At 37.9% G+C, this 27,681-nt stretch overlaps 3 protein-coding genes across 3 annotated transcripts; 1 reads left to right on the top strand and 2 right to left on the bottom strand.

Moving 5' to 3' along the window:
* Nucleotides 1-2,957: 2,957 nt before the first annotated feature.
* On the bottom strand, nucleotides 2,958-6,004 carry LOC137945770 (chaperone protein dnaJ 49-like). The gene is made up of 3 exons (XM_068791787.1): nucleotides 5,762-6,004; nucleotides 4,203-5,383; nucleotides 2,958-3,281 (listed from the first exon to the last, which is right to left on the bottom strand). Exon 2 carries the CDS (start codon nucleotides 5,314-5,316, stop codon nucleotides 4,216-4,218), a length of 1,101 nt encoding a protein of 366 aa, XP_068647888.1. The 5' UTR covers nucleotides 5,317-5,383; nucleotides 5,762-6,004; the 3' UTR covers nucleotides 2,958-3,281; nucleotides 4,203-4,215.
* A 1,416-nt stretch (nucleotides 6,005-7,420) lies between these two features.
* Nucleotides 7,421-25,546, top strand: LOC137946239 (uncharacterized). Its single transcript, XM_068792457.1, has 16 exons — nucleotides 7,421-7,559; nucleotides 7,719-7,855; nucleotides 8,471-8,610; nucleotides 8,956-9,101; nucleotides 9,215-9,294; nucleotides 21,971-22,228; nucleotides 22,549-22,659; nucleotides 22,842-22,964; nucleotides 23,078-23,199; nucleotides 23,279-23,348; nucleotides 23,759-23,851; nucleotides 24,027-24,154; nucleotides 24,277-24,418; nucleotides 24,534-24,978; nucleotides 25,061-25,180; nucleotides 25,354-25,546. The coding sequence occupies exons 1-14, from the start codon at nucleotides 7,421-7,423 to the stop codon at nucleotides 24,660-24,662; spliced, it is 1,818 nt and encodes a 605-aa protein (XP_068648558.1). The 3' UTR covers nucleotides 24,663-24,978; nucleotides 25,061-25,180; nucleotides 25,354-25,546.
* On the bottom strand, nucleotides 25,263-25,888 carry LOC137946707 (EG45-like domain containing protein). Its single transcript, XM_068793022.1, has 2 exons — nucleotides 25,783-25,888; nucleotides 25,263-25,546 (listed from the first exon to the last, which is right to left on the bottom strand). Exons 1-2 carry the CDS (start codon nucleotides 25,886-25,888, stop codon nucleotides 25,263-25,265), a joined length of 390 nt encoding a protein of 129 aa, XP_068649123.1.
* Nucleotides 25,889-27,681: the final 1,793 nt, after the last annotated feature.

Raw genomic sequence — 27,681 nt, forward strand, 5'->3', positions numbered from 1 at the left:
TTGAATATGTCCTCTAAATCGAGCATGATACTCGTGTAGATTCTCCTCCTGTTTGGTATTATACATTGTTTGAAACATATCATATAGTTTCTGCAAACTGTCGGCTATACCCCTTTCCTAGCGGATTACAAAAAAATTGCTAATTTTTACTCTCTCTTTTTTTCTTATTCTTCTCCTCCTTTTTTTTTTTCCTTTTCTTTCGTCCTCTCTTTATTTTATTTTCTCCTTCTTTCCCGATTTTTCCTTTTCCTTTTTCTCTGTAGAGGACAAGGGCAAATTTTGGAAAATGGAAAATTGGAATTGAGTTTCTCCTAACTAAATTACCTAATTCGTTGGGAGATCCCTTTTCTCGTTTTTTTTTTCCTTTTCCCCCTTTTTAATCACTTTTTTCCTTTTTTTTCCCCTTTCCTTCCTTCTCCTCCCTTCCTTTTGCCCCTTTTCTTCCTTTCTTCCCTTGTTTTCTTTTCATCTTTCTTCCTCTCCTTTCATTTTTCCTCTTTTCTTCCTTTCTTCCCTCTTTTTTTCTTCTCTTCCTATTTTTCTTTTTCCTTTTCTTCTTTCCTTCTTTCTATCATCTCATTTTTTTTCCTTTTTCTCCTTCTTTCCTCTTTTTCCTTCTCTTTTTTCCTTGTAGAGGAAGAGGGCAAAATTGGAAAATTGGAAAAAATGAAATTATGTTTCCCTTGTCTTCCTTCTTCCCCTTACTTTCCTTTTTAATTTTTTATTTTCCCCCTATTTTTTTCCTTTTTTTTTTCCTTCCTTATTTTCTTTTATCTTTTCTTTTTTATTTTGTTGTTTTCTTTTTCTTTTTCCCTCCCATCTTCTTCATTTTTCCCTCTCCTTTTCTTCTCATTTTTTCCTTTTGTATTCCCTCTCCTATTTTCTCTTTCCCCCTCTCGCCCAAAGAAAATGTGATAGGGGGAGCAAAATCCAAATATCCTTGGGGGAGAAAATTTAAAAACTCTTTAAGTTTAGTTTGCGTCACAATGTCACTTTGAGTGTCATTCCATAATGTGATTGCTCCTTATTTGCACCGTGAGTTTATCATCGTTAAAAAGGGAGAGATTGTAAAAATTGATGATTTTGGTTCCAATAGCCAACATTTTTATGATAACTAACTAAGTTAATTAACTATAGAGTACGAGTGAATTTCATGCAAAAAACTGTTGTATAAAAGCCATTTTTAAAAGTTGAGTCGACAACTTACTAGACGGAATCAGCCTTGAGCTAAAGAAATTAAAGGAGTCGAGCCCATAACCGGGATAAAAAGGGAGGAGTCGCACACACTTAGGTGGAGTTGATCCCTTATAGTTGGTAAAGAGAGAATGGAGTCGTCAATAACTTGCAATAAGTTTTGGTTCAAAAGTTGGAGTAGTCCTTGGTATTGTGAAACATAGAGTTAAATAGACTCAAATGGAGTCAACCCCTTATAGATGGTAAAAGGGGGATTGGAGTCAAGACCGACTTATTGTAAGCAATGGACAAAAAAGTGGAGTTCACTCTTATAAAAAAGATGCAGATAGTTTGGAGAGCTTAGACATGAATTCAACATCAAATATGATTGTTGAAGTCAATGGATTAGACCCTTGCTAAATGGAGTCGACCCCTGTATAACAACTTTAGGTGGATTCGAATCCTTCTTATTGGATTTGAACATTTGCTATAGAGACTCAACTTTTTTAGATTATCAGAGGCAATATCAGAGAGTTATAGGTTTCCAAACTTTGTAAGTGACCTACCATTAATAGCAAAAACAGGATTTATTGATTATTGAACGATGGGTAACATGCTATATATGTGAAACTCGATCCAAACTTCAAAAACTCACATGAATTTTAAAACTCCCAAGTGATTGAGAACTAAGTATTTGTGCACATTGAGCTTTAAATCTATATTAAATACTTTGAGTTGTGGAAGGTGAATTCATTATTGATCAACTTGATTTTTAAAATCCTTTCATATTATGAACCTTTCTAAAGCAATTAGGAGCATTGATTTGTTATTTAAAAAAAAAAAAAAAAACTTTAGTTTTGCTAGGATTATGGGTGGATTCACCATAAGAGTGGTGTAATCAATTTGTACTCTTATTTTTATATCTTCTTTAGGAGAGGTGTATTGGTACATTGAACTAAATAACCCTTGCAAAACCTCCAATTTCAATCAAGTGTTATAAAATCCCTTAATTGGGACATAGGTGCTTGTACCTAGGGCTTATTGATGGTAAGTATCAAGGTGTTTGTGTTTGGTTTGGTGATGTAAATTGAGTCCCTGGTGAACCATTATAAAAATCCTTAAGTGTTGTGGTTAATTGTCTTGTTCTGTATTTAAATTACTATTTGTGCAAGCAAGATACAAATTGACCGTAAAATCTAATAAATCTTCTTCACTCCTTCTCCCCTCTAGGTTTATCTTTTTGGTACCTTATAGTTTGGCCAATGTCAAACTTCTTGAGATGAGCTAACTAATGGATGGGCTTTTGTTGAATTATTTGGCATTGGGCATTGACAACCACAATACTTGTCCATTTACGATTTGAGGGGGCCATCCCCCCTCCAAATAACCAAAATAATCCCAAACTTCAATCTCTTTATACATTGGAAGTACAAAAGATGCCCCTCATATATGTTTAACCTCTCTAAAAATACAAATTATTTTAGGCTAAACATACTTTTGTTAGCATAATCAACAAAATGTTACTTTCTAAGATGGGAGTTGGAATTGTGTATCAGTGTGTGAGGCGTTTGGGGATGATTTAAATGGCTAGAAAGGTGGGAAAAGGCAGGCTTGCCCTTTCCACCTCTCATACCCCATCGGTAGGGAAGCCGGAGACCCTTACAGCCCTGCACAAGAGGGTAAGAAAGGGACAACTGGCCTTGTCCTTCCATCCCTCCCCATCTTCATGGCCGCCGGGCCTTGTAGCTGAGGGATATTGCCACTTACATAAAAAGGACCTCAAGTATCATTCATCCATTTTTATTGGAAAATAGAAGGCAGAAGTAAAAGTCACCAACTCAACAAAAGTTGTATCAGACTTTCATCGGGTGAATCCATATCCAAGTTATGTTCCATATATAAACGAGATGTTTCAGTACTAAAAGCTCAATAACTATTTTTATATGACAACCATCGGCTCATGTGTACTGCGAGGGAAGGCATCATTTCTGGAGTTGAATCCATGTGGCCAAAGTCAATGGAGAAAACGAAAAAGGCCGATTTCTATTTCTTGAGCAAGATCCCATCATTGCAAGGAATATCTGGAAGGCGAGCATCTTATAAACAATCTGCCAAAATGGAAGAGTTTCGGTTAAGCATCGCAGCTAAAACTCTCAAGATACTCAATATTGACAAGACACCATTTACAGATGAAATGAATCATAATAATCATTTTCTTTACATTGAGAACTTCAGTTTATAAGAAGAATTTTTATTTCTCAAGAAGCATCAATGAAGAGTTATTCCAGAGAAAGTATGATAACGACACAAAGCCTTATCAATGCCCATTCATTAATCTGCACTTGTCGTTCATTTTGTCAAAATATTTCTTCGTGTGAAAATCATTCATTTCTCTATCAAACAAAAAAATGTCAAGAGAGTTGATTCAAAAGTAAAAATTCTCTCCCATAGCCGGTCCAAGGATGAACCATTTGTTATCATCCAAACCCCACTTTAGTGACCGTAGTGGAAAGCCTCTAGAGCTACCTTATCTATATCATTTAATGAAGCAATGGATTGTTTGTTGTCTGTTTTTTATGGGGTTCAATTGTTAGTTGTCTGTTTCCTTAGTCCTCTCGCTTTCTTTGTTTGCAAAGTTCATTGAGGAGTCGAAGAAAACTCCTCGCTTTTCCAACGGTTGTGCTTCTTCTCTGTTTAGATGCATGACCATCAACAATTATTTCTTTGTTATGGCCTTTTGTCGGAATTTAGACAACACCTAAAATACCATAATAGCTAGCATCATTCAGAGAAGAGGCCTTTCATTTTTTTTATAATTTATAATAAAAGAGCTCCCCACCCACAAATTTACATAAAAAGTGCAGACAAACATCAAAGGCAGGAGTTGCAAATAACACTTCATACAGTGAAAACGAGTATCAATTTTAAGTTTAAATAAACATAGATAATATTTGTTACTGTAGAGCACAAGTATCTAATAAGTAATTAAAAAATCAAAGATAAAATATAAATAAGGAAAGGAACATAACCTCAAGTTCAAGATCAAGCCTCAACGTCATATTGCTTCAGCAAGTCACAATAAGGTGTTTTTTGGGTAAGGCCCCACTGGCGCCTTTGCATCTCAGCACGGCAATTTTGTGAAACAAGTATAAAGAACTCTCTCTCAACACGATCTTCAAGAGCCAAACGTTCCTTGCTCTCGTATGGATATTCGTGTTCAAAATTTGTACTTTTTACAAAATAAGGCACACCCCTTTCAGTAACCAACCTGTGCTCATAGGGGTATTGTCGATTAAGAGAATATACAAGTTCTGAAGATGGTAAAAAGTTCAGTAACAACAGCAGTAGAACAGGCAATAGCTGGATAAGGGTACGGATATTGCTGTTACCAAACCCATGAAACTCTGCTGTCCGAACACTTGGACCCATACCAGTACCAAACCTAAATCCACTGAATCCAGTGGTTGCTGGATGCATTCCACCAAAGAAGAAATTCCTAAAAACCTCATCAGCATCAATATCAGCCTCGTAGAAACCATTAAAACCATGATTCCCATGTCTTGTGGTGGGTCTGTCATAAACAGCTTCCTCTGATCCCACAAGATCATACCTTCTCCTGCTCTCTTCATTATTGAGGCATTGGAAGGCTTTTGAAACAGCCTTGAAAGCTTCCTCAGCCCCCGGGGCCTTGTTCTTATCTGGATGGACCTTCAAAGACAGTTTTCTGTAAGCCTTTCTAAGATCATCAACAGAGCAATTCTTTTCTAACCCCAATATTTCATAGTAATCGTTCTGTCGTTTGATCTGCCTAACAATTGAAATCTGTTCATCTGTATACGCCTTCAAAGGGGAAAATGAAGATGAAGATTTATCCGATGAAACCCTGGCCCTAGGAGATGAACTCCCGTTGGGTACACTTGAAGAGGACTCACCACGGGAAACACCATTCGGTGCAGACGAATCCGACAGAGACGGATCAGCAGATCCTTCGTTAGCTCTGGAGATGAAATCTTTGATTTCGAGAGAAGGATCAAGACGACGGGCTTTATTGAGAAATTTCACGGCACGGGTCTTGTCCCCATTACTTAGGGCTTTCTGTCCGATCCTCAGGCATTTCAAGGCTTCGTCTTTGTTTCCGTCCATCGGAAAGATTGAATTCCGAAAGAAAGAAAGAAAGAACAGACGAGATATGAGATCTCCTACCGGATTTCTAAAAGAAGGCAATGGAAGATAAATTTGTTAAGGATTTCTCAGAGGACGAATGATCTCAGCATATAGGAGTAAAAGTAAGATTAAAATTTTGGAAGCAAACTAAAAGATAAATAAGATGATAACACGGTTAGAGACAGAAAACAAATTCAATTCTTAAGTTCTTCCCCTGATGATAAGTGAGCTTTCAAGAAGTAGACAAATTAAGAACAATAAATCATATAGATAACGAGCACCCATCTCCGAAAAACTTGTGTTCTAGTTGGAGAGCAGAAGTTTAATTAATCAACTCAAGGGAGTTCCACCTACAAAGCTCCAAAACAATTTTCTGCAAACTGAAAGAGAAGAGAAAACGACGCAATTGGGGAAATCAAATTACCGCAGCCAAATCCAGAGACTACCGACCCGTCGATCCTCAGATATTCTCGTCGTCCGACATAGGGTTCTCTACAGGGATGAGGGATTTGCTTCGAGCTCTAGCAAATAACCCCTTTCGGTTTGGGCGCCTTCCTCGAGAGGGCTTTCGCTGGCAGCGCGTTGAAAGCTATTTAGAGACTGTTGGACATATACGCGACCAATCAAGCTTCGCAGGGATTCTGATCACTAGAGCGCAAAGAAGGAATCTTCACGCTTCTCGCAACCACACCGTGCGGGCACCTCGCTTGCGTTTTTTTGTAAAGGTATAATGAATTTGTTCTTGGAATTCTTTTAGATTCGTACAAATTCAAACCTAAACAAGGTCTTAAAACTTTAAAATGATCAAACCTAAACAACACCTCGAACCTCATTTCTTTAGAGTTAAATGTTAAGCATAGAGCTTTAGGACATGCACATATAGATAGAAACATCATACACATCTTCTAAAATAAGCTAGAGCACTTCGATTAAATTATTCTCATGTTTTAAAAGTTAAATTAGTTCAACTGACATTGGAATGATTAATCAACATCTCCTGTTGATCAATCATCCATACATGTGCAAGATAAAACTATAAATTATGATCGATAAATCATAATCGATTGATTGATCATCCAGGACACGGTCATTTCATGCTACAAAGAAAAGGTAATTGTCGGCACAACAAATGGGCGACTGAAGAGATGAGCATTTTCGTTGCATGGAGATTCAACTGTGGAGATGGCAACGGGAACAGTGAAGGAAGAAGAAAGGTAATGCCAACAAGACGGTAGGCAATGAAGGTGGCTATTTCCAGCGACGAGCCTACAGGCGATGGGTGAATAGTCAACCCAAGGTTCGATGTTGTGGAGGTGGGGCCCAAGGTTCGGATTCGGTGGAAGAGAGGTTGCTTTTGCGATCAGAATCGGCAGGCCCCAACGGGGGAGGAATCAAACCAGAGACGATAGTGGGATACAAGACCTAGCAGCGACGGCTAACGGTTGATCAAAAACTTTGATACCATGTTGAATTTAAGAATGGAGAATAATAATTGTCATAATTATCAGTAATCAAGTGTACATTATTTATAGAATTACAACAAGACAGTAAGTGATTACAACTCTACAATTTGAGTATTTTTTTAATACAATCACTTACAATTTGAGTCCGTCTCTATTTTAATCACCTTTTATTTTTATCTCTATTAATATAGACATTATTATTGAGCACAAAAGCTCACAGACATTTATATTGAATTAGAACGGGAAAAGGACCCAATGAGAGCAAACTTCTAAATGTAAGAAATATTATTTTGGTTTGCTCTTTTGAAAGTCATTGGGTCAACAAGATGAGGATTAGGTCAATCAAATGAAATTCTAGTAAGTTTAGATGAAAATTGGGTTGATTTTCATGTCTATTGTCTTTCTCCTTGTGTGTGCGGTGAGTTCTTTTCTTGTGCCTTTCACACCGTAAGGTAAAGATTATCAGTGGAATATTCTCGTCGTGCTTACGACGCGTTGTCATAGTTGAGCGCCACGTGTCTGGTCGTCAGGCAGCACACGTCAACCTGCCAACTTGTGCTTTTTACCTGCTCCGGTCACAAAGATCAAGGTTGGTATTCTGTGTCTCACTTGGCGCGACAATGGGAAGATTTTCTGCACTCTCGTCTTTTCTTTTTCGACCCAAAACCATATCCCTCACTGATAGATCCTTGATTTCTCAACGAATTGGAATTCGATGCTACTGCAATCGATCTCGAACCGCAGCCGGAGGGCGTCCAGGTAGGATCTTCACATTTGCTAGACGAACTTTAGTAGTAATGGAATTTCTGGTTACCGTCTTTCTCTAAAGCTTAAAACTTCATTCTAGCTATTCTGTGGACTATTTAACCACCAGAACATTGTTTTATAGTTATTTGGTTGTATTTAATTCTTTCACAGGCCCGCTGGCTCTGTATTCGAGCCTAGTCGAGCAGGGAAAGCTTAAACATGATATTCACCAAGAAAAGGTGGCTGTCGAATTGGAAGACCTCCTAGGACGGTTGCAGCGATACGAGAAAGATATGGAAGAATACCATGTGAGTCTCTTGACATGAAATTTTAAATTGAATAATACGACACTGAAGAGGTATATATTTCGTTGCAAGACCGTGAGGCTCTCCTTGGAAGACGCTCACAAGAGATACTTTATTACACCAGGATCTCATTGCTCATATAGTCCAACCAACGAATGTTTTCTACCCTTCGATGGATTTTTTTTTACCATGGATCCGCGGAGGGACGAACTGTGTTGTGTACACTTGTTCAAATATACACAATGCGGCTTCCTTCTTGCTCTGCATATTAGTATGCTCACATAGTCCATCCAATGAATGTTTTCTACCCTTCGATGGATCCTCTGAGGGATCCTGCATTTTGTACATCTGAACAATGATGTGTACACTTGTTCAAATGTACACAATGCGGCTTCCTTCTTGCTCTGCATATTGGTTAGTACTCTTAATTGCCTATTTTGCAGATATTGAAGTCCGTCGCATCCCCTTGATGATGTTGATAAGATTGGCATTTTCTTTAATTGTAAAGGCTATAAGGATCAAAACCGGATGAATATTCAATTCTTCTGTGGGAAATCAAGGAAAGTTAAATGAGGGTTTTCTGTAATAGATGCCTTTCAATTTTCTGTGTTGGTCCAGCAAAATTTGGTAGAATGGGTGAAGACCAGAGAGAATGAAAGACGCAGGCTTTTGCTGGAAGAAGCTGAGCTTAAGCAGCAAGGGAATGAGAAAGTGGTAAAGAAGTCTCGACTTGGGTTTGTCAATAAGTGGATCACTAGGTGAGGAAATTTGTTTATCCACAGTTTCCATGATGCTATAATGTGTCCAGACTTCTACTAAATGCTGCTATATGCTAATTTAAACTATTATTGTAGTTCTCCTAAGATAGATAGATTGATCATTCTTTAAGTTGTGTCCATTTTAAATTATTCTTGAAACTTACATTTTTATTTTCTGAATTTGTAAACCACGTGGAAAAGTGTTTGTGAAGATTTCAGTTTGACCTTGAAGAGTTGAAGTAGAATAAGTAATATCAAAGCCTTGTGATTAGAAATTTTAGTGCTTCAGCTACATTTTTAGTTGAATGTATTGATTTTCTTATAGATTATGTTGCTTTAAGACAGAAGAGCTAATGCGAAAGTAGAACAAGGAGTTGGGAAAATGGTTTCATACATTAACAGAGAGAAGAAGTTGGATTCTCTTGTTGGTTCTCGTCCAGTTGCTCCTCAAGCTCCAAAAGGATTGTATTTGTATGGAAATGTTGGAAGTGGTATGTTACCAGTATTATGGGAAAGCTCACTCTTTCAAGCATTTAGATGGCCCTCCTTCAAGTCTCAAGATATGATATTGTCACCATTTTTTTCTTTCTTTTGCATGATGCAGGAAAGACAATGCTAATGGACATGTTTTATAGTGCAACTGAAGGTATTGTCAAACATCGACGGAGGTTTCACTTTCATGAGGTATATTGTCATGTGGGCTTATTAATTTTACCTCATGATGCACATATTGTCCATTTATTTCAAAGGATACCTAATTCCTTTTACCTTAAAAGGATTCTTCGTAGTGATGTCCTCTTGACTGCCATTTCCAAATTGGTATGGAAACTTACAATGTTAGAACATTATGACTGAGACATTTATTTGGTTTGGTTGCTTTGGATGAATGAATGAGTTTCTCTAACGGAGTCTTAGTTAGATTTTTTTGTTTTTTTTTTTTTGGAAGCCAAAACAATATTGTTCAGCTAAACAGAAGAGAGCAAAACTACATAAGAAAGTTCAACAAAAACAGGTCTAGATGGGAAACCAAAAAATAAATTCTTTATGAGCTAAGATCTGGGGAGCAAGAATGCCTCCATATATAACCAGGGAAATCTGATCCCTTAGGCAAAGTAGATAGTGCAATTCTGGAGAGACAATTGGCCTGCATATTGATTTCTCTGTAAAATATATGCTCCATACAAGATTCAGCAAAAAATATATACCATCCAGAATGATTGGCCTCCATGCCAGACAACTCTCTGCAAGAATTTAATGGATAGGAGGATGTCCCCCACTGGGAATGACCTATGACACCCAAGAGAGTGAGAAAGTGCTACCCTACAATCACTGGTTGTAAGGGACGTGCTCCCTCAAATTTTGTAATTCTCTTCCGTTTTATTAATACATCTTCTTCTTCAAAAAAAAAAAAAAAAAAAAAAAGAGTGAGAAAGTGAGATTGCAATATAGTCTGCCCAAGCCATGACCTGTTGTTTGATCTGAAAGGGAGGGAAAAAGTAAAAGAAAGGAGTATAGCCAGTGAGTTGCTGGCAACACCACCAGCACCTGCATGGCTAGTCTCAATAGAGGAGGCTCCATCATAGGTCACATGAATCCTGTGTGTTTTACACTTACAAAATGAGGGTGAGGGTGCGGGGGCACAAGGGAGGGGTTAAAACCCCAAGAGGAGAGGATGACAACTTCGTTGTCATTGTTTGTGATGCATATAGAACTTACATTAACAAATTCAGAGCCTGTCATTGTTTGTGACTAGACCAAGATCTTTATAAGGCCCCTCAATGATTTTGAATCTATCGACATCTGCAACCTCCTCAAAGAGCTTGAGCATTTGTATCTTAGTCCAGGTCATCTAGACAAGCTCATTTGGTGTCTCGAGGCTGATGGATCCTTCTTAGTCTCCTCCTACTATAGGATCCTCTCTACCACTGCATCTTCTAACATTGTGCCTGATCCCAATATGGTGAGAAGAGCATGGTCGACTTCTGGACTGGCCAAAATGAAATTTCACCTCTAGAGCACACTTAATGGCAAACAAAGAACAACTTGGTGAGACACAGATCAAATCTCTCCTCTTTGGGTTGTGATCTATGTGGTGCATCCAATGAGAGCATTGATCACTTATTCATCCACTACTTGTACTCTTGGGGGGGGGGGGGGGGGGGGGGGGGGGGGAGGGAGTTAGTCCACAATGAAGTGGAATGAATTCCCCCCGCATTACTTAGTTCATTAAATAACATTGCTAGTGTAAAATGAATTGAATTGAAGTTAAATTACATCACTTCATTCACTTAGGAAAAAAATCGAGGAATTTGGTTTCCCACCTATTTTTCGAAGCAACCAATTGAATCGCGCATTGCTCTGCATACCCCCCCCCCCCCCCCCCCTCGCGATCCTTCGGCCAGATTTTTTTTTCTCTTCTCCCTCCCTCCCTCCCGTCGGTCTTCCTCCCTCTCCTCTCCCTCTCGGCCTCCCAACTTCTCTTCTCTCTCGATCTCCCTCTCTTCTCCCCCCCCCCCCCCCCCCATCGGCCTTCCTCTGTCGCAGAGCACGGGAGGCCTCCCTCTCTTCTCACTCTCGCATACCTTCGGAGCGCCACCTTCTGTCGTCGTGGCCCGTCGCAGAGGAAGACAACGCGAGCTGAGAGGAAGACGACGGGCGCCGTGAGGAAGACAAAATGGTTTAATTTTTCCTAAGTTAAGGAAAAATTAAACCATCGTAATAAAAATAATAATTTATATTTTTTATTTATAAAATAATTTTTTTTATTTATTTAATATATTTTTATTTATTTATTTAATATATTTATTTTATAACTACTATATTAAATTAGTGATTTAATAGTCATAATTAAAATATTTTTAAAATAAATATTTGATAAATTGTTTTGGTTTAAATATCCCATTGCTATAATTAATTAAACCAATGCTTTTAAATTTTGTGAAAATATATTATTAATTATTAATACATAAAAATCTATATTATGTTATTGATAAATATATATATATATTTATTATATTTATTTATTTATTATATGCGCTTATGTTATTTTTTACTTTTTTTATTAATTTTTAATAATTTATTCTAGTCATATGTAATTATTATATCAATTTATAATAAACTATAATCATTAAGTAATATAATATATTTTTTTGTTAATTAGGATATTAACATATTTTAATACTACACGTTAAATCACTTATAAGTGTAGTAACCATGTTTATTTTTGTTAATTATCTATTTAGGTATGTGTTCTATTTAAGTATATTATAAAAGGTTATTCATTCTCTTTTTTATATCATACTTTTCATTTGGGGGCACTAACACTGGAATCTGTTTTCCAGTGCACTTGAACTCGTCTACACTAACACCCAAGGATGAGTTAAAGTTGAATCAATTCTTCACTTCAATTCAAGTTCATTGTGGACTAACCTGTTAAACACCTAGCCAATTCTACCCAAAAGACTGGCCTGTTAGGAGTAGAAGGCATAGGTACTTAACCCCAGGACCATAACAGTACACCCCACCCTCCCGAGCCGACGACCACGGCGGCCTTAATACAGCAACGGGGATCGGGTCAGGAGCCCATACTCCCTTACGGTGTCCCGCCAGGGGCGTGCGGTCCACCTGCACATGCGGGGACTTGAAGTCGGGACGTAGCGCCTGCTCTGATACCAAATGTTAAGCACCTAGCCAATACTACCCAAAAGACCGGCCTGTTAGGAGCGGAAGGCATAGGTACTTAACCCCAGGACCATAACATAGTCCCCCTTGGCACATCTAGTGTCACTTCCTTAAGCTGTTTGAGATGCCTCTATGCATGGCTGCCTCCTCAAGACTCGTGGATGATAGAGCCTTGGTTCCTCTTTCTTATCTCGGGAAGATCATGCTGAGATCGTGCATTGTCTTCATCACTTGGCACATATGGTCAGAGAGGAATCAAAGAATCTTCAGCAACACCTCCTCCTCTTGGTCCATAGCTAGAGATAGAGTTTATGAGAGAATCATCTCTTGGCTTCTCACTCTCGAGACCTTCAATGACATTAGAGGCAGTTCTTTGAGGAATAGCTGGTCTTCTGTTTCAAGTCCCTCTCATTTGAAGCCATGCTGATTTTTATCAAGACAAAAGCTCAAAAGAGCAATTTACAAAGGAGGAAGCCTTCCCAAACAATGAGAGATTGTTGGGAAATTCTGAATTTTGCCAATTTATCAGCCAAAGAGTTGGTTGATCTAGGAATGAGATTCTGATTACAATGAGTGGAAGATACAATGTCAGCAATACTATCAGTGATGGGCCAGTGGCGCCAAGAGGGGGAGTTGTCTTTGGAACACCAACTAATAACAGTCTTTGAGTCACCTTCAATGATTAATTTGCCATGGAGATGATCCCTGAAGATTTGGAGGACGAAGAGTAAAACACTAACTTTAGCAGTATTAGACTCGGCAATGCCTATTGGACCAGCATAAGAAAGAATAGGATCCCATTGTGACCTCTGAACACACCGCCTGCTCTAGCCGGCCCAGGGCAGCCAATAGTACTACCATCAAAATTCAGTTTACTGCAGTCGCAAGGGGGTGGATCCCAAATAGCCATACTTGAAGTTCTGCAGGGGCCAGACATATGGGTGATCAAATTCCAAAAGATCCCCAGGAGAGAGATCTAGTTGCTCTTGAAGAAAGGAAACGTGTTGAGAAGCAAACCGAATACGAGCATGGATGTTACCAAAAGTGCACTTACTCTTTTCAATGATGCGACGGGCAAGGGAATGCAGCTTGGAAATGAAGGGGGTATGGAAGGAGAAAGACTCTGAAAGGGAGGACCAGGTGGTCTCAAGAAAGGAGATAAAGGTGGAGTTAGGGACCACATGGCCTCAAAACAGAATAAATGATCAATACGGAGGGAGAGATGCTGGCCGAGATTAAGAAGGGGGAGTGGCCCGAGTTAATGGAGGAACCAGTGTGAAGGACAGAAAATGGGAAGAGGGCATTCCTTTCATGGTCAGAGAGGGCCTGATCTAAACACTCCTTTATAAGAGCAAGGCTGGGAAAATTATTAGTCCAAGTGAATTTTCTCCTCGCCCATTTAAACTCAGAGAGATGAAACAGATTTAAAAACTCATGGAAGTGAGGTTGACAACAGTGGGGAAGAGCACCTGCTCCGTTTTTCCTCTGCTGAGAATGTGGAGCTGAAATCACCAATTATGTGCCATGGGGCTTGGCTTTGTGGGATCCATGTTTGAAGGTTTTTAGAGTGGAAAGCCAAAAAGAAGGATTGAGGTTAAGTAACTAAAAATTCCAGTCTCCCATAACAATCATGACACCAAACAGAACTGTCGAACACTGCTTTAACCCATAGCAGTGATCCTTAGTTTAACTGCAGCTGTATGGAAATGCTTTTCTGAAAAACTTCACATCAAGTTTTCAGGGTATGGCCTTAAGAGTGGCATCTTCGTTTTTTTAACATTAATATGTGATCAATAGAAATATAAAATGTGTAAAGAATGTATGTGAAGTGCTTCAAGAATCTATTTGATTCATTGTGTTAATTTTTCTGTAATACAATCTCATGCAAAACCCACTTTACCAATTTTATTTCTTCAGAAAATTATAATATTTCATGTGAATGATGCAACAAGAGAGAGACCCCCCCCCCCCCCCCCCCCCCCCTCCTACTGGTTTAAATTGAATTTTGACGGCAGTTCATGGGTAATCAAGAGTCAGTTGGAGTTGGAGATTAAGAACTCTGCTGGCCTAACCCTTATTACTCTGACCCAACAGGTTATTGCAACTGTATAGAAGCTGAAACTAAAGTTCTGTTCACATTTTTTTTTCTTCAAAAATTTGATATTTTTATTGAGAGAAGAAGATACAAACAGTACAAAAGAGCCTAGCAAACTAAGAGTCCCACAAAATTACAATCAGCCTACCTCAAACCGGTGTTGCTCTCAACAAGGCAATGAAGAGCAACTTCTGTTCCAGCTAAAGAATCTGCAATACAATTGGCACTACATACAACATAAGACCCAACAACATCCGAAGATCACCAAATATTACAAAAAAACACTTCTGAGGTTTACTATCCAAAGAAAACCATCTGTTGATGACCATTGAATCACCCTCCATCTCTAAGTAGACATAAGAAGTTGCCAAAAAAATCTGTATACCATGTAGAAGTGCAGAAAGCTCAGCCTCTGTAGAGTCATAATGATCAAATGGAATAGAGTTAACACAAAGAACTCTTGTGTGGTCACACAAGATTCCCCCTCCGAGGCCCTAGTTTCCCCTTGAGCTTGTATCAAAATTGTGGTTTAATCTTCTCTTGCATGGAGGGGACCAATGTGTCATCAAAGAAGCTTTATAGGAGTAAACAACAATATCTCTCTTACTCAAAAAAAAAGTGCGGGAATTTGCCAATTCAAAATTGCGTGTAATGAATTACATGATCAATTATCCCCCCACATAACGATTTTTTATTTTCAAATTGTCCCACTATTTCACTTCTCCTATAGAACCCAAACAGTAGCTATAAAAGCTATTTGCCATAATATGTTTCTTGGACCTGAGAGCTATCTTCTGGTAAATTGAATCACCAATCAAGAAAAATGGCCAGAAAACAAAAGTCGAAATCAATTTCTGAAACACTGCACTGCAGACAGTATAAAGAAATGTGCAATCCATAAAAAGATGAAATTTTGTTTTCAATTCAAAATTGCAAACCTCCATCCAGTGTTGTATGTAATCTGACACCTATGGACCAACTGCTTTTTGGCTAAGGATCTTTTGCTTTAAGGCACACCAAGGAAATGTTGCACTTTTTGGGGAGTACAAATACCCTACCACATGCTGCCGCCAGGTGGTGCAAAGGTTCTGTTGCCACTTAGTTCGAATAATAAGAAGGAACTGAAAACAAACCTAAAAAAGATTGGCACTGGTTTTAGACACAAACGCAATCATTCAAACCACTCAGTGTTTTGCAATTGGCAGGATGCTGGTGTTGAGATTCTGATTGTGTATGTCGGTAACATAGTCATCTTTGGAAGTAATACAAGAGACATTGAAAATATAAAAGTATTTTTGAAATAGCATTTCCACATGAAAGACTTGGGATCATGTAGGTATTTCTTAGTCATTGAGGTAGCAAGAAGTAAAGAAGGGGTTGATATGTCTTGGAAGTATGTAACAGGTATTTTGACTGAGACAGGTTGCTTAGTGCTAAGCTAGTGGAGACATCTACAAAACTAGCACTAATTCACATAATGAACAAGTCCATTGTTAAAGGATAAAACTAAATGTAGACAGCTTGTGGTGAAGTTATCCTATGCCTTGTGACTTGATCAGTTATCTCCCTTGCATTGGAGTTTTGAATCAATTTATGGAAAATCGAAGGTGTGAACATTTGATGTTGTGTTTGAGGATATTAAGATACTTGAATGGGGCTCTAGGTAAGGGTCTATTGTACAAACCACATCAAAAAATCTAGACATAGTTGGCTTTTCTAATGTTGACAATGTTGGTTTCCATGTCTGATAGAAGATTGATCCGTGGTTGTCGCATATTTTTAGGGGGTAATTTGGTGTTGTGGAAGAATAAGAAACAAATTGTAGTGGCAAGATCAAGTACCGAAGCTGAGTATAGAGTGACTACTCAATACTACTGGTGAGTTAATTTGGGGCAAGTCATTAGTCATCGAATTTGTGTGGTCATCAAATTTGTGTTTTCAATAGGTAAGCCCATGACTATGCCACGTGATAATCATGAGTCTGTATTTATTATCAGCAATCTGGTTTTTTGTGAAAGGATGAAGCATATAGATGTGGGTTGCCAATTTATTTGTGATGCAATCATGAGTAAAAAGATCATCACACCATATGTGAAGTCGTCAGATCAACTAGGAGACATATTCTCCAGGGCTCTTCACAAGAAGGAATTTGTGGTATTTTGTAAGAAGATTGGACTTTCTGATGTATATAGTCCAGTTTGAGAGGGAGTGTTGAGAGTTACTATGAGAGGTCTAGGGTACATTACGCAATTATATTAGGAAGTCTGGAGTGTTTTAGTTAGATAAGTTACTTATAGAGAGAATTAGCTATGGTAGGGGTATTATAGTCATTTGTAATGCTTATTCATAAAGACATCTATTAAGAGAAGGGTTGAGGATTAAGACATGATTCCCTCTTTTCCTCTTTGATGCAAATACATGAAGTGTTCTGATTTCTTTTCTTCTCTCTTGTAGAAAATCTCAAGTCTTTGATTGATAGCCGTCTTCAAATTTGTGATTTCTCTCTTCTTTTAATGAAATTTTCACCATTTTCAAGAAAAAAAACAACCTTGTGATTGCCAGTTATACCTATGACGTTTTAAAAAAAAAAAAAAAATTGAAAACAGTGAGAATTTTGTTGAAGAGGGAAAAGAATATGTAAAAGACGGGCAAAACTAGCTACAAAAAGGGGAGCATAAGAACAAAATGATCACAACCAAATGCGAGTAAGAGGCCCCAACTTGAGCTAACAAAAATCTGCCATAGATTTGGCACCTTTAGGGGTATGAAGTCTGAAATGACTCACAATGTCACGAATCTCATAAGCAAATGCAGTCAATGTGCCAAGGAGGACGTCCTTCTAAATGGGACCTGAATTGAACTCCTCTTCTAAAGAACAAGAGAAGAACTTCTGGAAAATTTTCAAACCACAAAGGCGAGCATGGAACTCGTCCTTAGTAGAGTCACATTATCCAAAGGGAGTAGAAAATAGACAAATGACAGTACCCAAAGGCTCCTTGAAAACCCTGTCCCTCTGACAAGGCTTGGGTTTCCTCTTTAAATTGCCATCAAAATTTAACTTCAACCAATCTCATTAGAGGGTTTCTGTTGGGATGATGATACATATCTAGAGGAGGAGAAAGAAGCTACTTCCCTCCAATGACTTGTCAATGGTGCACTATCCAAATGCTGGAAAGAGGAGAATCTACTAGCCCGGAAAACTGGGTATAACAAATAATATGCTCAATCACTTAGATATGAATTATTGTTGCAAGTCCTATTATTTCTTTCTTCTTACAAGGCTTAGATGGTTGCCTCTCCAGCCATCCTCCATAAAACTTTGTCAATTTTTGGCAAGGATCTCGTAGAGAAATCTACCATGAAATCTGGGAAGGATGCGGGAAAACTAAATTGAAACCAAATTTATGTAAAACAACCACCCAATGAAAAGGGGCTATGATTGTGAGATTGAACAGATGTGCTTCAAAATTTACAACTAGTGATATAGGACATGTCTCAATTGTGGAAGAATTTAATCATCCAAAACAATTGAAGATGTATTAAAGGAGGAAGAACAAAACGAAAGAAGAAGACAGAAATACAATTTACTTTTTTGGAAAGTTATTGTTTTGGGAAAATACTCTCTTTTTATTTTCTATCTCTGGAAAGTCAACATGTTTCCTCTTTTAGTAGTTTTCTAGTTTGTCCATTCCCAATTAGGACAGTTTTCCTTAGAAAAGTCTCTAGTTGGTAAGCTTCCTTTAGTGGTAGTCAATTTAGGAAAGTCTTAAACATAGTAGGTCTATTATTAGTAGTTCTTATCTAAGTTGGTTGATAGAATTCTTTCTTAACAAGAGCTTTTGATTTAGCAAGTCATAATTCAATTTTAATTATAACGAGAAAGTTTAGTTTTAGAAGGTTCTTTTATGGCTATGTAACTTCTTTTTGGCAAGTCTTGGATGCTTTAAAGTCTATAAATAGGTGAATTTGTTGTAACTTGAATAAGCTCTTGAGTTATCAATACATTTTTTATTTTTATTTTGGGTTGCTGGAGTACCATTGTTTCTCTTTTCTTTCTGGTAGGAATAATTTCTTGGTATCTTTCTTTTGATGTGCTAGCTACTGCTAGCTTCAAAACAACACATGTAGATTCAAGTCCTTCCCTTGGAACTTGAAAACCAGAAACTTTAGACCTAGAAACAACAATATCTGGGTTACTCATACTCCAACCTTGTTCCTCAACTTTATTTTTCTAATTTTGCGGCATTAGCTAGCCTTTGTGTTAGTTAGATGTGAACAATATATTCCTTAATGGAGACATTGTAGAAGAAGTATATATGGAGTAACCTCTTGCTTATGTTGGTCAGGGGAAAACAAGGAAGGTGTATTAGACAAAAGAAGGTTGGTCTGAAATAGAGCCTAAGGGCATGGTTTGAGAAGGTTATTAACGTTGTCTTGTCCTTTGGATTTATGTACAGCCATACTGATCACTCGATTGAAGTTAATAAAGTACAAGGATCACATTTGATAGTCTATGTGTTCGACAATAGTTATTTGTAACAGTGACTTGATAGACTCAAAAAGGTGAAGTTCAACTTCAAATGGGTATTTCATACTACAGATTTGGGACCGTCAAGGTATTTCTGGGGATCAAAGTGGCAAGAAGCAAGTCAAGGATTGCTTTATCTCAAAGATAATACATTGCTAATATGCTATAGAAGGATCGCTCTTGGGTACTAAGCCATTTGAGATGTTGATGAATACCAATTCTGATCTTCTTGATGATTAGATACCCATGTTAAGAATAAAACACAATACAAGAGGTTACTAAGGAAGTTATGCATGCTACTGTTACCCGATCTGATATTGCATTTGTGTGGTGAGTGAATTCATAGAGACATCCAAGAAAATACATCTAGAGGTAGTCCAGTGAAATTTGACATCTCTAAAGGCTTGATAAGTTATTACTATATAAGTCTCATAGACACCTTGAACTTTAGGGCTTCTCTTAACATGTTGGGTCAAAGAATTATTGAAGGTTACCACTGGCTTCTTTAAATTTATTTCAAGGTAACTTAGGTAACTTGGAAGGGCAAAAAAATAAAAAAAATAGCGGTTGCCAGATCTAGTGCAAAGGTGGAGTGTAAAGCAATGGCACTCATAACAAATGAACTAATGCAGGTCAAGTCTGTCTTGGAGTTTGGGTTCAATGTGAGGGAACCCATGGTAATGGGATGTGATAATCAAACTACGATTTTTATTTCAAGTAATTTGGTATCCCATGAAAGAACCATACATAGAAATCTGTTACCATTTTATTCAAGATGTAGTGATGAGTAAAAAAATCGTGACTCCATATATTAGATCGGCTGATCGACTCAGCAACATCTTCAGTGAGGCCCTTGATAAATCAGATTTTGTGTCATTTTGTAAGAAATTGGGGCTTTTTGAAAATGTAGCCCCCAGGGTATGTAATCTTTTTCACAAGAGTTGTTTTGGTAATTTTCTCTTTGAGTCTCATAGATTCAATTATAAAACAATTTAGAATAGATTTACTCTTTAGTTGATTAAGGAGATAATTGGGGTATTTCTTATGTGCTTTTCACTTAAGTTAATGTAAAGACAGGATGACCACTAATCAACGAGTTTCTTTTGCTGTAACTCCTCTCTCTCTCTCTCTCCTCTCTTTTCTCTTCTTCTCTTTGTCAATTTCCTTTCTTAGAATCATAACCTATCTCGTAACTATTGATGACTGAAACTTCCCCCCACTCGTGGGACAGGGTTCTTCTTTCTATTCAGATTTGGAATGGATCTCCACCTCCTCACTACTCAACTGTAGCTTTGCTTTGCAACCTTTTGATTATGGTCATTTTTTCTCCATCATACAACACTTGTGCCACTTTGACCAGTAGCTGCAGCAGCCCTTTTTTTATTTGACGGAAGATAGTCCAAGTTTCGGTGAAGTTACTCAAGAGAAATCATCTCTTCTAAAAGATTTTTGAAGGAAAGATTGGTCATCACTGGTCTTATTGGCAAGTCATCCTTGTATAAAATCTGCATTAAAGTTCACCAGAACAATAGTAATGTGATTTCTATCGGAAGACACAACAACATCTATCTGAATATAAGAGAGAATTAATCCTTCTATGCGAAGAAGTGATGGCATGGAAAAACTTTGTTTTGGCATCTGTCTTGAAGCTATCTAAATTTCGAGTGCTGCTTCTGATAGACTCTTTCTTGATTGGCAACACCTTCTAGTTTCTGCTTATCCACCATTTGAAGCCAAAATTCTGACTCTGTTAAAGGATGCTCATCGTCAATGCGGGCAAGCCCCTGAATTGATGAAATTAGGCTGTCCTTGTTCTTTCTAATGTTACCAAAAGTGTTTGTTGGGTAAGATTTGATGCCATCCTTGAGATGTTTAAGCTTGATAGTAAACCTGAATGAAGGAGAAGTATTACCACAATCTCATTCAACCATTCGTGCAATAAATCCTGGAATCTTTCAGCTTCAAACCACACCCTTCAAAATGAAAGGAGCAGCCCCCATTGCTGAGAGTCACAATCAAGAAGGATAAGGCAATGATCAGGAGCCAGTCTAGGAAGGCCAGGAGCATTTGAATTTGGGAAAGTTTCCAACTAATCAGTAGAGACCAGAAACAATCCAATTTGGGAAGAATGAAGGGCTACTGGCCATTTTTCCTTGAGTACTACACTCCAGAGAGAATTACTTCAGCAAGACAAATTGTTTCAAAGAAATTTGCAAACTGGGGTAATCCGAGTTGTAGCTGAACTTCTTTCATGAACTCTAAAATAGTGTAAAGTCTGCCCGAACATGATTGGACTGTTCCATTTTTCTCCATGGTTCATTTACTCCTTTCGAAATTCACTTCTATTTTTTTTTTTTTGAGAGGGCACTTCTATTATTCCCTTAATATAATTCAGAACAAAGAATTGTCTTTATTTTCCTGCGTTATTATTGTTGGAAAATGTTAGAGAGAATCTAATTTTGTTAGAAAATGTTAGAGAGGATCTAATTTATGCTATTAGCATTAGGTTATATCATTAGCGTGAAGCGGGAAAAAGTCCCATATTCTTAGTTAGGAGGTTTATTGTTCAACCTTATAACTCAATTACTTCTTTTAAAAAATTTTAATGTGGGACTTTTTTTCACTTCATACTCACCTCCAGGCTTATATGTAACGTGCTTGTGATGTATCCACAACACACAAACTACCTGACTCTCACCTCATGGAGCCAACAATACATAAATAACTTGGGATTACACATTGGTCTTCGGTTCACACACTCAAACTGCTCTAATACCACTATTGGGTTGGGCCTTGTTCAATCCTAAAATGACTAACCACTTAGGAGGCATATTCTTCAATCTTATAATTCATTTAATTCTCTGAAGATTTCTCAATGTTTGACTTTTTCCCACTTCACATTTAGCTTTAGGATTTCTTGGTTCATTAGCTAAATTGAACCACAATTTATGTCATTAAGAAAAAAGCTGGTGGTCTCTGCCTTCTTTTTCTGGGTTGTACAGTTTTGTCATCCTCTTTCCTATCTTCTTCATGCAGACTAGCTATCTTCATTGCAGGCTATGCTGGAAATTAATGAACAGATGCATAAAGTGTGGAAGCATCAGGTGCAGGAGAAATCTATTCATTCAGTTGTTTCAGCTTGGATAGATAGACTCCCATTTGATACCAGAGTGAAAGAATGGCTTGCTGAAGAAGAGAAATATAAGCAGGAGGTACACATGAAACATATTCTTCTTGCTGTGGCAGATAAATTTCTTATCGACAGAGAAACTGAACAACGTGGAGCAAGTATTCTTTGCTTTGACGAAATACAGGTCAGAAGAGCTGGAATTTGTGTGGCTGTTTATTTGCATGCGTTTTCTATGACAAGCTGCCTTTCCAGAAACACCTCAATTATAGTCCATATATTAACTTGATGGAGCCTTTGTAAAAAACTTCCTTCTTCAACTTCTCAAATACATAACCTGATTGCTTTGTTCTTATCTTGGATCAATTATGACATAATCCACTTCATTGTGGTCAAATGCTTTACCAACAAACAGCAAAGTCTCTTATTTCTCTAGCTTAAACAACTGGGCTTAAATACTTTCAGATTAATTTCATGGCATTAATTTGGTTAATGTCTCTGTTGCAGACTGTTGATGTGTTTGCAATTGTGACCTTGTCTGGAATTCTTAGCAGATTGCTGTGTACTGGGACTGTCCTTGTGTCTACCAGCAATAGAGCTCCTGAAGATTTGAATCAGGTTGCATGCAATAGCTGAACTTGAATTTATTTTGTTTTATTTTTTATTTGAACGTTGAATCCAATACCCTGGTGAGGCTTGAACCCAAAATCTTATATTAGGAAGTCCGCATGTGACCATTGAGTCAAAGTGCTTTAGTCATCTACTTTACCTTTTATTTCTTCATGTCTTGAAAAATGCAGGATGGGATGCAGCGTGATATCTTCCAAAATTTTGTCTGTAAGTTAGGGGAACACTGCCAAAAGATTCTAGTTGGAAGTGAGATCGATTACCGTCGGCTCCTTGCAGGAAGAACTATAGAGCAGGTGATAGTTTTAGCCTATTGTCTACTTTTTAATGCCTCATCTTGAAAAGGGATTTCAGAATTGATTTAACAATGAGCATGGCATTTTCTTCATGGTTTTTACATAGTTTGCAGATTCACTACTTTTGGCCTATAGATGCATTAGCTCTGGAAGAATTTGAGAAAATGTGGTGTCAAATCATAGAAGAATCTGGAGGGAGGATCGTTTCCTGTACAATTCCTGTCATGTTTGGGAGGTTTGCTTTTCTCCTGACATGATGAGTGTTTTCCATATGTATATTTCCTGTGCAAACTGACAGTAACTTTTCAAATCAGAAAGCTGGAGGTTCCTGAAAGCTGTAACGGGGTAGCACGATTCACATTTGATTATCTATGTGGCCGCCCGGTAGCATGTTTTGCCTTATTTAATGTATCTGGTGTCTGTATTATGTCTCCTTTTTCAGGTGTATCTATTTGTGTTTACACCATGGCTTTGCATAATTTGGTGCTACCAACAGGATTGAACTCCATCATATTAAAAGTTACCAGTTGTTCTACTAATCACGGGAAACTTGTCTAACAGCTGTTGGAAAGAAGATATGGTTGATCGTATTTATATTTTTTGAAATTTAATCATACTTTATGTTAACATCCAATTTGGAAAAAAGAAGAACATCTATATAGCTGATTCATAAATTAAGAAAAATTCTTACTTCACTAAAAAAATGTCTTCTACTTTTTCTGTGTTTTTTTTGCCTGCATCAGGTCTTTTGCTTTAAGTGACGCATCTAACATACTAAATGTAATTTTGTGTAGGTTGGGGCTGCAGATTTTATTGCAATAGCTAAGAATTATCATACAGTTTTTATATCATGTATTCCTGCGATGAGTATGCGTATCCGTGACAAGGTATTCTTTCTGGTCTATGCAGTAAATTTTCTTGATTTCTTCTTTTAAGGGCGACTGAAATCTAATGAATCATTCGGGCGTTAGTCTGGAAACAGCAGATCAGATGGTTTTTATGTTAATGCCAAACTTTGCCAATTTTCCTAACCCTGACTTAGTATCTGGATGGACATTTCAGGCTCGGAGGTTCATCACCCTGATAGATGAGTTATACAATCATCACTGTCGCCTTGTCTGTACAGCTGCTGCCTCGATTGATGATCTATTTCAGGGAACTGATGATGGAACCCTTTTTGATTTAGAGAAGTAAGTTTGTAAATTTGTTTGAACTAACTGATTTGTTTTCTTTGGGTAAATTAAAATGTTTTCTGTTATTGCATTTAGAGCACTATCGTGTCTGATATGAATGTGTACTGTATCGTTTGCAGTTTCCAGTTTGAAACAGAGACAGAAGATGGGAAGCTCCGTCGTGATGTCTTAGCGACAGGAAGCTCAGGTTCTACTCCGTCACCTGCTGGAATTGCTTCCTTACTATCTGGTCAGGAAGAGATGTTTGCATTCCGCCGAGCGGTAAGCTATCTAATGAGAGGTCAATTTGCATAAAAAAGATTCTTTAACTAAATAGTGTTGCTAATACAGCCCCAATAACTCCCTTGCAATTGCATTTGACAACAATTTGGTACAGGTGTCCCGCTTGTTCGAGATGCAAACGCCTCTATATTTGGAAGGTGTTGAACGTTTTCATCCCTATTTTGAGAGGTCATATCAACAACGACAGCAAATGGACAGCCATTGTAGCGCCTCAAAACTATAACATTCCGCCTGACCCCCCACTATTCTTCGTTGGAATCGTTTCTTTCAGCAGTTTAATTCTTGTTATTTTCCTAATTATTTAACAGTACTTGCATTCTTGTTGATGACCATTGGAGTGGAACCTGTACTCCCTTGTCTTATTTGTTTTTCAAACTTTTATGACCGTTCACTTAAATCAGTTAATGAGCGTTACTGGTCACTGTATTTGTTGTTCTGGTACTGACATGTTACTGAAACGACAGAGAATGAGCTACTGCAACAATTCCCAAGTTGAAGGCTGTTCGAATTCAATCACACAGCAAGAGAGCAAATCAACAGTAAACATTTTAAAACGCCGCTCGGTTCTCTATTGCAGATTTGTATATTAGTTGTACAGATCACAACGCACTTATTTTGCAGAATGCCGCGCAATTCTGAGAGCATTGAAGCTTTCCACCACTTCAGAGCCTGAAAAGAAACGCAAGTTTAAAAAAAGCATGAGTGAGATGATGCTGCCACATCTAACTGAATCGACAACAGGTTTGGATGTTATAATTCTTCCCTGTTGACCCATTGGTTTTAAAAGTAATATTAGAGAGAGTGTGAGAGAGAGAAAAAGAGATTACTGAGCATATTCGATGTTGATCTTGGCTTTGAGATTCTTGGAAATGGCATTGTAGGCATTCTTTGCTAATACTAATGTAGCGTAGCAGGCACCATTCCGGCACCTGTCCACCACCTCCACCGTTATAATGCCTTCCTTGCAGGGACGATTGGGACCGCTCAAGCACGTCACTTGATACTTCCGCCCGCATGCCGCCCCATTATCCCACACCAAGTTACCTGCTGCCGCGAACATACCACCCACCGGTAAATTACCATTGTCGTAACCCGGGCACTTTGTTGCTGCACCATATCAACTTCTCAAATCAGTAATTTCACTGTTGATCTAATACGAAAAATTATTTGGTAAGAAACATGTGAAAAAAGAATCGAATAGTTGAGATAATAGTTGATCAAACGGCTGAGATAGCTGTTTATCGTGATCAAATGGCTGATATAACGTTCGCATGTTTTGCATCAAATGGTATTTTGTATTGGAACTTGTAAAGAATAACAATATCAACTTCATGCTTACGTACATAGATATGGTGGATCATAAGATCTGGCGGTGCCAATTTCACCCATGACGAGCAGAGCATTACTGCAGAATGAAACCACGAGCAGAACTTCAACATATAGTCTCATCTTAACTCCGCAATGATAATATGATCCAGTAGTAGAATTTCTTTCTCTTAGGGAACTTCTCTGCTCAGCATGCTTATTTATAAGCATATTAGCATTAAGCATGCTGAGCAATCTTGGCTGTTCATCTCTGTGAAATGAGGACCACAAAACGAAGATTAGAATAGAATAAAACTTGACCTCCCAGAAGGCCTTTTTCTATTTTTAATGATAGCGTGATAATCCTTTCCAACTGAAAATAGCAGAGAATCTTGTGCTGTTCTTATCGAGTAATCAAAGTGCTGTTAATGGCTGCTCGAGTTTTTCGTCAGTGCACCCGGCTGTGAGAGAGGTGAAGATGCGCACGGAACCAAGACAGCAATTCACCCATTAAAAGAAAACTTGTTTTGTACCGGCCAAAGCCTATAAAAAGTTTCCAGCAGTTGTGATGATCCGCTAATGGATCTCTGCGTCACCTCTCTATTGTTTGTCTTATCAATGAGGAAACTCAGTTGGTCGACATCTGGTAATCCTGTTGCAATGGTGGCATGAGAACTCCTTCAAGGGGAGTTTCTTTTCTTCAAAAATGCTCCAAGGGGATTGTAGGTTTCTTATTATCTCTTACGGTGTCACTATACTGATCGAGGATAGGTTGAGATTATCTACGTAATGATTTAACTTTGCCTTTTGATAAGCACGCCGTCAATCTCTCTTTTACTTCTGTATTTTGGATCACGGAAGCAGAACGGTAGGGATGATTCACTGCAAATTAATTCTCCAATACTGGGAGATGTCTTCAGAGATGAAAGGATGCTGAAACAGAAGGCACTAAGAGCGGGCTTTGCAATTACATGAACCCTTTACAATTTCCTTCCCTAGCTTAAGGTTGGCTTAGTCAAATCTTCGCTTATGAATTAGCTAGATTGACATGATTTCGTAGACTTGGTGGACTCGTCTCCACTTTGGTTTGGTTGAAGTGGAGTTGAAAGCAGTCGACCTACCCACTCATTCACTTCTCCAAAAAAACTGATTGCAGCTATTTGAAGTGGAAAAAAAAAGTCTTTGTGATTTGAACAGAGAGGAATAAATGGTACAACGAAATTTTACGATTCAACAATGGCGGATATCCACAAAGGGGAGAAGTCTTTTTATTGGTATAAGAATTTGCTTTTGATTAGGACAGTCAATTCTAATTGAATTGATTGGCTTTGACTTGACAATAAATATACTGTTGTAATTTAAGTTATAATCCCAATATATATCTTTAATTCCCCATGACTTCACCCCTGTTTGGATCACAATAGGAAGATGAAGATCAAACATAGGGGAGGAATTTTTCAGCTGACCTCTTACCAAGATTGATGAAGGTGGTGAGCCATGTGCAATTGCAAAAGAAGGCTGCATACTATCTTCAATCATTCCCCCACCTATAGTTTATGTCGAATGAATAAATTCCAATTAATGGCAGTGGGAGGGGTTATGATGCACCATCCCTTGACCTATTTTTTCAAGAAGAAAAATACATATCCAACTCACAAAAATATAAGCAAACACACGTGCTCTATGAGTCATTGGATCATAACATTTTTATCCTTTTTGGACCTTCGAGTATCCCAAGAAATTATGCCTAACAAACCTTACAAGCAAGTTTATCCTACTAGGTTTTAAGGTGATAAATGAAGCATGTATAACCCAAGACTTGTCCATAGAGGAATGACCTTAACAAAAATTCAACGAAAAAGGGTATAAATGTTGTTTGTAGTGCCTTCTGTAGGGAACTTGATTATTCATCCTAGAAATACAAGTTTTCTCTTTTA

This window comes from Aristolochia californica, unplaced genomic scaffold (genome assembly GCF_029961685.1).
Source record: "Aristolochia californica isolate CCGP_79_NKW_82.1479 unplaced genomic scaffold, dmAriCali1.0.hap1 SCAF_12, whole genome shotgun sequence".
NCBI lineage: Eukaryota > Viridiplantae > Streptophyta > Magnoliopsida > Piperales > Aristolochiaceae > Aristolochia > Aristolochia californica.